Source organism: Carcharhinus amblyrhynchos, chromosome 18 (assembly GCF_965287045.1).
Source record: "Carcharhinus amblyrhynchos chromosome 18, sCarAmb.v2.hapA, whole genome shotgun sequence".
Lineage (NCBI taxonomy): Eukaryota > Metazoa > Chordata > Chondrichthyes > Carcharhiniformes > Carcharhinidae > Carcharhinus > Carcharhinus amblyrhynchos.
This window is the reverse complement of record NC_137341.1, coordinates 33,755,474-33,767,685: the sequence shown is the minus strand read 5'-3', so window position 1 is coordinate 33,767,685 and position 12,212 is coordinate 33,755,474. Positions and strand designations below refer to the sequence as shown.

General features: G+C 40.6%; 1 protein-coding gene across 4 annotated transcripts in view; it reads left to right on the top strand.

The window, feature by feature from the left end:
- The first annotated feature begins 3,564 nt into the window (after positions 1 to 3,564).
- crebbpb (CREB binding lysine acetyltransferase b) overlaps positions 3,565 to 12,212 on the top strand; it is a 144,119-nt gene continuing 135,471 nt past the window's right edge. For all 4 annotated transcript variants that reach the window (XM_080206734.1, XM_080206732.1, XM_080206733.1 and 1 more), the window contains exons 1-2: positions 3,565 to 4,309; positions 6,730 to 7,469. In XM_080206734.1, the coding sequence (XP_080062860.1) occupies positions 4,225 to 4,309; positions 6,730 to 7,469 (825 nt within the window). In that variant the 5' untranslated portion in view covers positions 3,565 to 4,224. The remainder of the gene's footprint in view (positions 4,310 to 6,729; positions 7,470 to 12,212) is intronic.

Sequence of the window (12,212 nt, the reverse complement as noted above, 5' to 3'; positions counted from 1 at the left end):
TCCTCCTACAGATGCTGCCAGACCTCCTGAATTTTTCCATTATTCTCTAGTTCCAGATTCCAGCATCTGCAGTATTGTGCTTATTTCCATGATGTTTTGTTCTGTTTTACACACTCAAGACAGCAAAATCCAACTGTTAATTTGATGGCGCAATGGAGATGAAACTGTACTGAATGCTAGAAGGACATTTATTTGACTTTCACAACCTCAGAGAATTGAGGTATATTTGACTTCACATGTATTAGTATACAGGCCTTGAGGAGGCAATGGCCTAGTGGTATTATTGCTGGACTGTTAATCCAGAAACTCAACCAAATGTTCTGGAGGCATGGATTCAAGTCCTGTCATGGCAAGTGCTGGAACTAGATTCAATAAAAGAAATCTGAAAAGTACTTTCTTGCATGCTGTGCAGACAAAGCATACCGTACATAGAGAAGGAAAGAGAGTGCAGACTGTAGTGCTATAGTCGTAGCTTGGTTGTAAAGAAGGATCGATATAAGGTAGGTCCATTCAAGCATCTGATGGCAGCAGGGAAGAAGCTATTCTTGAGTTGGTTGGTATGGAACTCTGACTTTTGTACCTTTTTTCCCAATAGAAGAAGGAAGAGTATGTCTAGAGTGTGTGGAGTTCTTGATTAAGCTGGCTACTTTTCTGAGGCAGTGGGAAGTGTAGATAGAGTCAATGGATGGGACTCTATCCCATAGAGATATGGGATTTGCGTGGTGGACTGAGTTTTTTTTACACGGCCCTTTGTAGTTTCTTGCGACCTTTGTCAGAGTAGGAACCATACCAAGGTGTGATACATCCAGAAAGGATGTGCTCTATGGTGCATCTGCAAAAGTTGGTGAAAGTCATAGCGCCATGCTGAATTTAATTAGCCTGAGAAAGTAGAGGCATTGGTGGGCTTTCTTAACTATGGAGTCAGCATGGATGGACCACAATAAATTGTTGGTGATCTGGACACCTAGAAACTTGAAGCTCTCGATCATTTCTACTTCATCCCAGTTGATGAGCACATCCTCCGCTATGCTTCCAAGTTGAAGACTATCTCCTTTGTTTTACTGACATTGAATGAGAGATTGTTGTCACCCCTGTTCACCAGATTCTCTATCTCTTTATTTTAAATGTGATATATAAATATTAGTTGTTATGGGACTGGATGAGGTTAAAGATTGGGAAAATCAAAACCATAAATAATAAAACAAGTGAGAATTTTAAAATTGGTACATTGCCGGACAGGAAGTCAATGCAACAAGCACTGTAATGATGGGTGAATGGGTCTTGGCATAAGTTAAGATAGAGGCAGCAGTGTTTTTGATGATCTCAAGTTTATGAAGGGTAGAAGATACTTTGCATCCAGTCTTAGCATGGCAATTTTTATTTTCCATATTTCCTGATTTACCCTTTCCTGTCACCTCCCTCCCCAATCAAAAAAAAGTGTTGGTTCTATTACTGATGCACTGTTCTATATAGGATATTTTATCAAAGACCTTCATTTAGAGTTGTTGCTTATAATTAACATGAATCCACCACTGACTGGAAGGGACATTGATTAGTAAAGATAATTCATGTATAGTTTCATTTTAATATAGTTAAAGATACCAAATCTGTGATGCCTGAAGTTACCAGACTTGCACTGACTCGAGCCAAATGTGCCAAAACCCCTCAAGGATTTACTGTCAGAGGCCAGTGATTGCATTTCTGTGTAGAAAATACATATTCTTCAAAATTCTCCTACTGTCTTGGTTGTCTGCTTCAGCACATAGTTGTACACAAATTGATATTTTTCCCCTGTAGTCGTTAGAACTTTTGGAAGTAGTATAAATTTAAAACTGCTGATTTTAGCATTTTTGTCCATGTTTCACAGCTATGTGTACGATTGTGAAATATGGCTGAATGACAGCTATCAAGAAGTTTAGCATTCTGCCATTTTTGCTGTTTATGGTATATCACCTGATGAAGAAGCACTGCGCCGAAGGCTCATGATACCAAATCAATGTGTTGGACTTTAACCTGGTGTAGTGAGACTTCTTGCTGTGCCCAATCCTGTCCAATGCCAGCATCTCCACATTATGGATTATCGTGGCAGGACAAAATCATAAATGTGGCAGTTTTCTCAAAGGCAGAGCTCCAAAATTCGTTTGCACTTACCAATTCAAGGTGACTTCAGTGGCTTGGGTACGGCCACAGGATGGATATGGTCTCACACTCACGGATTTTCTGTATGGTGAGCAAACTGGCTATGGGCTAGTGTGTACCAACATGATGACCACTGGCTACAGTGACTTCACAATAGATGCCACTGCTGAAAACAATCCCCAACTCACTTGGTAATTTCATGCGTGGCAGAACCTGCCTCTCAAAGATTGGCCTCTTCGGCTGTCAGCAAAGGTTCACCATAATGCTGCTCATTACCTAAAATTGATCCTTTCTGTATCTTGTTTCTTTTTACTTCCAAACTTAGATCTAACTCGTAAAATATTGAAGAGGGAAGTAATCCAGGACAATGGCTTTATCAGAATTCATGTGAAAATGCGTGATTCTGAAGTGGACTTAAGCATCCCCAAGAAGTAATTGAAATTCCTTCCTTAAACATCTTTATCCCATTACCGCTTCCCTCCTATTTTTAAATACCTCTAATCAAGTTTTGGTCTTCTGCCCTTATAGTTCCTCATATGTTTGATAATTCTATAACGAGCCATTAGGTTTTTTTTCCCTATGGTCGTGGTACCATATGAATGCGATATGTTTTAAATAATTACTCCATCGAATCAGTGTCTGATGTCTAGAAAGCAAAATCATGAATGATACAAACATGTCAAGATGCAAGATTGCCTCCTGATTCGTATGGAGCTGACTGCTCTAGTTTGGAAGATGCACAATAACATGCAGCAATCAAAAGATGTCCGAGCTCTTATGCAATCTCACTTTAATAATACGTCAGAATATCCTTTCGAGGACAGAGTCGAGCTTCCGTAATTAATTCTAGATATCATTTGAAAGCTGAAGCGTGACGGAGATCATTTATCTTTAAATTTAAATGAACCTCTTCACGCCCACTTTATTTAGAAACTATTTGTACAAATAGCTATTTTGAGAACTAGGAGGGTGTGACATTTTATGTGGCCAACACAAAAGCATTTAAGTCAGTGTTTAGAATGGTTTTAACTGCGTTATGTTATTTGCATCAGAAATGATCATGAAATCATTTTGCACATTAAATGATACACAACAATGAACACTTCCAAAATTACAACTCATTCACAGTTCCAAAGCAGACGCGCATGGGTATTTGATAGTAACCCCACAATGCATCAGTGCCACTCCATGACGTAATGCACGATCGGCTGCGTTTGCGCCCTCATTCCTCGCGGAGGCGGCCAATCGGCAGGCGGCGCTCGGGTCACGCGGAGTAGTCAGCCTCAGCCCGAGGCGTAGTTCGGGCATTTCCGACCAGCTGCCGTGGCGGTTTCGGCAATCTCCGTCCAGTGGTCCCGCCTCCTTATCCCTTCTCCCCTCCCCCCCCCCCTCTCTCGGTGGACGGAACGTCAGGAGGAAAAAAAACTTTAAGATCAACAGCCGCCATTTTGGTGGAAAATTTCCTCCGAAATTTCAGAGGAATTGAACGGTGTCGGGAGCTGCACTCGATGTGTTAAGGACCCCCAAAAGCCCACATTCGGTTCCGAAATCCACCCGGCCGTCAAATTAGCGTTGGTCTAGGCGCCTTTAAGCGGGAGAAAAGCGACAAGAGAAAGGGGACCGGGAGAGGGGGGCGGGGGAGTTTAAAAATCCGTATCCCCTTCGTTCCGCCGTACCGAGCCTCTGGGTGAAGTATTGTTTTCATCGCCCAGTCGGCAGCGGCCCGGCGTCAGTCCCTGGCCTGGCTGAGGCCCCCGTCGCCGAAAATGCGGCCTGACTGACAGGTTCCAATTTATGTCTTTTTTTGCGTCTAGAAAAAAAAGGGGCTGGAAGAATTTTTTTTTCCCTGTTTGAGGGGGGTGTGTGGAATGGCGGTACGGGGTGTCGCGGTGGGGGAATGGCGCTGTGGCTGAGGAGGAGCGGGCTCTTGGTGCTAGTCTCAGGCCCCGGGGCCTGCCAGAGTTGTCGCTGCGTCCGTCCCTATCCCTCCCCCCCTCACCTTTCCATGTTCATTATATGAAACGCGATAAAGGGAGGGGGGAAACCATATATATATACACATATATATAATATACAGAAAATAAAATGGCCGAGAACTTGCTGGATGGACCGCCGTCTGCCAAACGGCCCAAACTCAACTCGCCGGCGCTTTCCGCCAGTGACAGTACAGGTAAGGAGGGGACAACCAAGGAAGGATTGGAAATGTAGGTAGCTGCGTAGGCTCCCGACACTATTATTTCTGGATTGCAGATGTTCAACCAGGACAACTTGCATGTACCGTGTGTCTACGTGTGTTTTAAAATTAAGGATTTTGTCAGAGACCTTTAGCAATGGTTGGTTTTGAGATGAGTTGTTGGACGATTTAGTGAGGGGAGGGCATGGCAGGATTTGTTTTGCTCCTTCCCTCCATCTCCCCGCCCCCCACAAAAAAATGAAACTAGCTGTCTTTGCAGTAGTATAATTGGAAAGATTTGGACGGGAATGATCCAAAAACATGTTTAAGGCTATAATATGTTTTAGTTATTGCATATTTAGAAACTGGTAAGAAAGCGAATTATGAATGACCCGAGCAAATAAATTATTGATCAGTTAATTGAAGAATTATTTAGCATTCACTTGTTACATATTTCACAAAGTTCAATTCAGTAATCGATGCACTGGCTCATTTTCACACAAGCCAAATACTAAAAAAAAATTTATCCATGGCTTTCCTGTGATTGAAGTTATCGTAACATTGCGAACAATCAGCAAAGGTATAATTTCTCCAATCTGCAAAATATTTCGACAAAACTAATGAAATATGTAATTAACAGACACTTTTTAAGTCTGTAGATAAAGCATTTAACATATTTAACAGTAAAACATATTTAGCTTTTCAACAGTTTTGTGACAAGTGAAGTAGTAACTTAAATTACTTTTCGTAAAAGTTATTGCATCTGATGTGTGTAAAACGTGCATGTGTCGGAAGTAGTAGAGCTCCGTATTCTTGTCATTATTTTGTAAATAGAAACTTGTAGCGACGGACTGCATTATGTCCAGGGCTAGTTGGCGGAAGCTCGGGGATTTGAATTTAATTCTGTACTGGCTAGTGGCAAAACGACATCTCATAGTTATTGCCCCGTGGATTCTGACGAGCCAGTAATCGATACGACTGTCGAAACCTTTAACTAACAATAATTACAGTTAGTCATCAGTTATCCCAGACACTGCAGCTATTTAACGGGACGAGACCAACTAAAATGGCAATTGGACATTCAGTATATTGCAATAATCGAAGAGAGAGTCATAATATATGCATTTCTCGTTGTACATAATTTTAAAGTAATAATGAGTATCCAAACTGGCACTGGGCTATGTAAGAAATAAAATGATAATTATACAGAATTGAGCTTGTTTTTAAACTGGTGCATTATTCTGTTAATCCTGCAATGGAACTCTTATATTTGTAGTGTACAAACTAAAAAATGAAGCATTCTTTAGAAGTTTGTTTACTCTTTTATATATCTAATATACATGAACAAATGAACATTTAAACTTAGCTTCCATGTTATGACAACTCATTACAATACATAATACATTGTGGGCATGTACCGTGGATTGTAGATGATCGATACTTTACAGTATTCAGTCTCTGAAGTTTGAACTGCATCTTATGTTACTTTGTCCTACACAAACATTGAAGAAGCATATATTATTTGTATGTTCACATTCAGCTAAATTGGTTGCAGTATATCAAATGATTTATAGGAAGGTTTATGCAACCAGTGTGAAACCAAGATTTAATGTGGCTGTATGTTATATTATTTCTGACTTTTTTACCTTTGGAACTGTACCCACTGTAGTGTGAAGTCTCTTTAACAATGCCCAGTGTCAGATTTGTCCTGTTATGGTTTATAATACTTTACAAAGTACATTTTTAAAAAAACTAGAATCATTTTGACTTCAAACATGTGGTTATGCATTTCAGAAATGCTTACCATGAAATAATAAGAATTCACATGGTTTACTCGGGTAGGTTGGGCTTATGATTTGGTGCAATAGACTTTTCTTCATAAAATAGCCTCAAACAGCAGTCAAATTCAATATATTGTCCCATAAAGGTTTTAGCTTGTTACAGCTGGTTTAATGTGAAGTCAGTACTTAGTATGTTATTGTTGTGTACAACAATAACAGAAGTATAATAAACTGCTTTTACAGGGTGGTCAGTTTTTGTTTTAAAAATGACTTTTATGAACTCCAGTTGCAAGTGAAGAGTAACAGGGATCATTGCTCACTGCACATATCTTAACATATTTGGAAGTTCATTACTGAAAATTTTCTTTGGGATTGATTTTGTGTGGGTAAATGCTAGTGTTAAATAAAAACTGGAAAATCTCAGCCAGTCTGAAAGCATCTGTGGGGAGAGAATAGAGCTGGTAGGCAAGTTATCGCTCCTGAACTGAGTGTTTTTTTTAATATATTGTGTTAAATAGTGCACCCTTGATGTGTTTATTTTGGTTGCAAAAATTATCTTTAATACAAAATGTTTGCAGTATGTACAAAGTGCACTTTTGATAATATTATTAAGAGTGGATAACTTTTATTTTTTAGATTTTGGATCACCATTTGATTTAGAAAATGATTTACCTGATGAGTTGATCAGATCATCCGACCCTTTAGGATTGCCTAATGGTGGCGAACTAAGCCAGTTAAACAGCAGCATTGGTCAAGACGCTGCTTCTAAACATAAGCAGCTCTCGGAGCTTTTGCGGGCAGGCAGTGGCAATCTCACTGGAGGACTGGGCAATGTGAACTCCAGCAGCAATCCAGGCAGATCAATGGACAGTCCTGGCCAGGGCCAGCAGAACAGCTCCAACATGGGCAAAAGCCCTCACAATCAAGGGCTCACTTCGCCTTCCAGTCTCGGAATGGCTGCTAGTGGTTCAAGTTCTTCGACCCCTGGCTCTCAAGCACTGAGCACACAAGCACAAAAACATGGAGAGCAGAAACTTCATAATGCTGCAGCATCGGGTATGGTGTCTGCCAACAGTAGCCCAGCTGCTCAGACTGGGCCAGGAGGAATCGGCATCAATACCAATCTCAGTCACACCCATCAAACTCTATTGAACAGCAGCAACAGTCAAGGTCTAATGCAGCAGTCGCAGCAAGGACAGGGACAGGTGCTGAATGGATCCTTGGGGGCTGCTGGCAGGGGTCGAGGAGGCATGCAGTATTCAAACTCTGGCCTGGGCAACTCTGGCAGTGTGTTAGCAGAGACTTTGGCCCAGGGATCGGCACAGATGGGTGCGCACACGGGTCTAAACACACAGCAAGCTGGGGCAATGGCGAAAGTAAGTTTTTTTTTAACTTTTATTATAGTATTGCTTTTGAGTCCATATTTACTATCAAATTATACAGTCATCACCTGCTTCTGTTTCTGAAAGGCTTCGTATTTGGGTGAAATATATCCTTCTGTGCTTCCTCTGAAGAACAGCTCCTGCCCTGCCCACATCCCACTGTGTTGTGTCTAATTTGGCAAGATGAACCCAAGCTGTGGGTTGGAATTTGGTAAAAAGTCTGACAACACCAGGTTCTGTAAACTGTCTGTGCTTTGTATGCTCTGTCCGAGGCCAGAACTCCATTCACCTGACGAAGAGGGAATCCCCTCTAAAGCTTGTGAGTTTACTATCAAATAAATCGGTTGGACTAAAACCTGGTGTTGTCAGACTTTTTACTGTGTTTACCCCAGTCCAACGCCGGCACATCCACATCTTGGGAATTTGGGCCAAGGATAATTTTGAGGCCAAGTCTCATTTCCCCCATCACCTGTCTTCAGTGTACCTGTATCCTCTTGGTTTTTTTTTTACTGATTTACATTTGTGTCTCACTTCAAACATAAGGTAAAATGGCAAGCAACATGTTGGAGACTGGGAAAGGGGAGAGATAGTTAGCTAGATGTTGCATGCATCATGTGAAGGATAGGGCGAAATGGTGTCTGGAGCAGACAAAGGTGAGTCTACCAGATGGAAAAAAAATTGTGAACCTGACAAATTAAGATGGCTCATTGCAGTTTGACTAATTCAAGGGCAGAATTGTGGAAATATGAAGTGTAACAAAGGAGATCAAGTTGATCATAATAAAGCGTAGAACATTTTTTATTTTATCATTCATGTCTCCTGGACGATTCACAACAAATTAATTGCTTTTGAAGTGCAGCCACAGTTGTTTTGGCAGTCGATCTGTCTGTAAGCAAGGTCTAGCAAAGCAAATGCAATGAATGACAAGTTGAATTATATCTTTGGTGATGTCAGTTGAGGGACAAATGTTGGCTTGGACCACTAGGAGAATTTATGAGTAGATCAGTGACACCTCGTTTGTTACCTATTCTGCCAAATCAGCTTGACTGGGTGTTGGCCTAATATCTCATCCAAAAGTTGGTATCTTCGAACACACACTCAGTACTGCACCATAATATTAACTTGTCTACCTTGCTCAAGTGGGATTCGAATCCATAGTCTTCACACTTAGGTAGAGCTGGTTTATGTTAATGATTTGGAGCTCCGTTCAGTCCCTTTCCCTGATTTGGCTAAAAATATATTGAACTGAAGAGTAATGAATTGTGAAAAATTCATCTTTGCTACTGCTGGTGGCTGGGTTGCAACTGGCAATGAAGGGCAGTCATAGAATCTGTACTTTATAGAAAGAGGCCATTCAGCCTATCAAATCTGGAACAGAATTAATTAATCATGTTTACAATATTCAGTAAAGATGGTGTGTTTTGCTTCACAGAGTTGCTGACATCTTAGATTTACTAATCTTTTGAAATCTGACAAAACTGTGGAGATGGAGGTTGGAATGAATATGGGCAAGTTAATGAGCCTGAAGCGGGGATGTAGCAGTTTATCACTGGGGTTTCACCTAGCAGCAGTTGGAAGCCCAAATTATCAAGTTAAAGCAAATTATTGCAGATGCTAGCAATGTGAAATAAAGACACAATATGCTGGAAATACTGAACATGTTAGGCAGCACCTAGGGCCAAAAACAGTGTTAACGTTTCAGGGACTTCCACGGATGCTGACTGACGACTTGTTTTATTCCAAATTATCTGAGCTGTTGAGAATGATAAGGCAGAGCGCAGGCCCAGGAAACCGAACAGTGCAATTATTGTGGAACTGAGGGTATAGAAAGCAACAGACTCTTTGTGAGTGGCCTGATGCCAGGAAGAATGACCCAAAGGGAACATCTGTCCTGGCATAGTTGGGTCAAACCAGGTGTATTATTCCCACAGAAGCCAAGCAAGAGAGTTGTTTCCAATATTAACTGTGAAAACAATGGATGAATCTTTGTCTTTAATCTGTAGTATCTGAATTACACTCAGATCAGATTGTTAGTTTGGAAGATATGACTTCAAGATGTTTTCAATGTATGACCATTTTAAAGATGTCTTTTTTTTTGTGATATTTAAAAGAGCCAGTACACATATGGGTGTGTAGATGATCTAGCCACAAAATGAATGCGTGGATTTAATTATTTTTCGGAATTGATTTTTGCTGTAAAGTATGAACTGCTGTGCTTTGGATTGGGAAATGTTACAAAGTGATGAGGTTGGATAGGCAATGGCAAACATTCAAAGAGTCCGTGGGTGAACTACAACAATTGTTTGTTCCTGTCTGGTGCAAAGTAAAATCCGACAGGTGGCCAAACCATGGCTTACAAGGAAAATTAGAGATAGTGTTTAGAACCAACGAAGAGGCATACAAATTTACCAAGTTTGCGGGGAACATTAGAAACTTTTATAGTCAATTTTATAGGTATGTAAAGAGAAAAAAATTAGTGAAGACAAATGTACCCTTCCAGTCAGAAATTTGTAATGGGGAACAAAGAAATGGCTGACCAAATAAATACAAACTTTGGTTCTGTGTTCACAAAGAAGGACACATTACATGCTAGAAACATCGGGGAGCACAAAGTTTAGATAGAGGGAGGAACTGAAGGAAATCATTCTTAGTAGAGAAATGGTGTTGGGGAGAGATTGGGATTGAAGGCCAATAAATCTCCAGGGCCTGATGATCTACATCCCAGAGTATTAAGGAAGTGGCCCTAGAAATAATGGATGCATAGGTTGTCAATATCTTCAGATTCTATTGTCTCTGGAAGAATTTCTATGGCTTGGAAGGTAGCTAATGTAACCCCACTATTTGAAAAGGGAAGCAGAGGGAAAGCAGGGGATTATAGACCAGTCAGCCTGACATCGGTAGTGGGGAGTCCATTATAAAGGATTTTATAACAGAGCACTTGAAAACAGTGACAGAATCAGCATGGATTTATGAAAGGGAAATCATGCTTGACAAATCTGCAGGAATTCTTTTGAGGATGTAACTCGTAGAGTTGATCGGGGGAGCCAATGGATGTGATTTATTTGGACTTTCAGAAGGCTTTTGACAATGTCCCACTGAAGAGATCAGCATGTAAAATTCAAGTGCATAGGATTAGGGGGGTTGTGTATTGAGATGGTTAGAAAATCAGTTGGCAGACTGGAAACAGTAGGAATAAGCAAGATCTTTTCCCAGTGGCAGGTAGTGTCCAGTAGGGTACCACAGGGAACAGTGCTAGGGCCCCAGCTATTTACAGTATAAATGAGTTGGATGAATGAACAAAATGCAATATCTCCAAGGATAAGGGTTAAACCTTTAAGGATGGAGATGAGGAGAAATTTCTTCCAGAGAGTTGTAAGCCTGTGGAATTCGCGACCACAGAAAGCAATTGAGGCCAGAATATTGTATGCTTTCAGGAAGGAGTTAGATATAGCGCTTGGGGCAAAAGGAATCAAAGGATATGGGGGAAGGTGGGTCTGGGCTGTTGAGTTGGACGATCATACTGAATGGCAAAGTAGGCTCAAGGGGCCAAATGGCCTACTTCTGCTATTTACGATGTTTCTGTGTTTTTAATGATGCTAGGTGCTTGTATCTGTTTTCCAAATTGTAATTTAGTTCAGAAATTAATCATGCATCTTAAAGTAAAATTTTTTGTTTGAACTTCCAATGTCATCTGTTTGAAGTTTGCTAAACTTGGACAGCTTAATGTTGCTCTTTCCTTTATGTAGATTTTAAATATATAATATTTTGGGTTGTCTTTTTATAGTCATATTTGTGTGGTTGCTTTCAAATGTGAACCCTCCATTCTGTCCTGTTGTGAAATCAATTTAGTTACAACATTTCTGCATGTTTTGAAAAAGAGCCAATGGGAGAAGTACTTGTTGTAAGAGTGTCATGTCCAGGAGTTAGGAACAGAACCGACTCACGAGAATCAGCTTCTGGTTGTAGCCACTTTGTTCAGTACTTGTTGATTCACGGCGTGGATTTTCAAATCCATCTGCCTTCATTCACTGGACTTTTAATAACACTGTAAATTCTTTGTAAGGACAGTTTTGAATTTGGCTTTGGTCTGGAGGCTGTTAGATTTTGGTTTTCTGTGCAGTGTTGGCAAAAAGCAATGAGGTATGCAGCACAGGCTTCCAAATAAACTTGCACCAGTTGGAATATGTGGAGCTGGAAGTAAGCCATTGGTGCTGCGGTGTGTGCATTAGGTTGAGTTCAGGGGTGTTTGTAAAACTGGTAGGTGTGGTTCCAGTGCTGCATTGTGGCTTTTAGTTGCATGTAAATTCTGGTGACGGTGTTATCACACCACGCACTGATCGATTGATTTAACATGTTTATCCAGGCATAAGCTTCATATTCCATTCGATAGATTGTGTTTGTAGGCAGGGGAGAATGATCTGTTCAAAATACACGTTGTCGAATTTTGTAGGAATGATTCATTCATGGTTATTCAACCTTTTTTTAAAGGGAGTTGATGCAAGTTTTGGTAAAGATGGCATTTTTTCTGCCACCTTGTACGTGAAGCACCCAGATGACTGCATCTTTTTAAAGTGCGTCCGAGTACCAATGGCAGGTTTCTGTTTGCACAATCATAGCTGCAAAAAAATTGTTATATTTAGTCATCATAAATTAGTGACTTGGTATACAGGTAGCATCTTTGTTTGGATTGAAGTTTATTCAGGATGAATGGCTGGCCAGCAGAGTATTTGAATAATC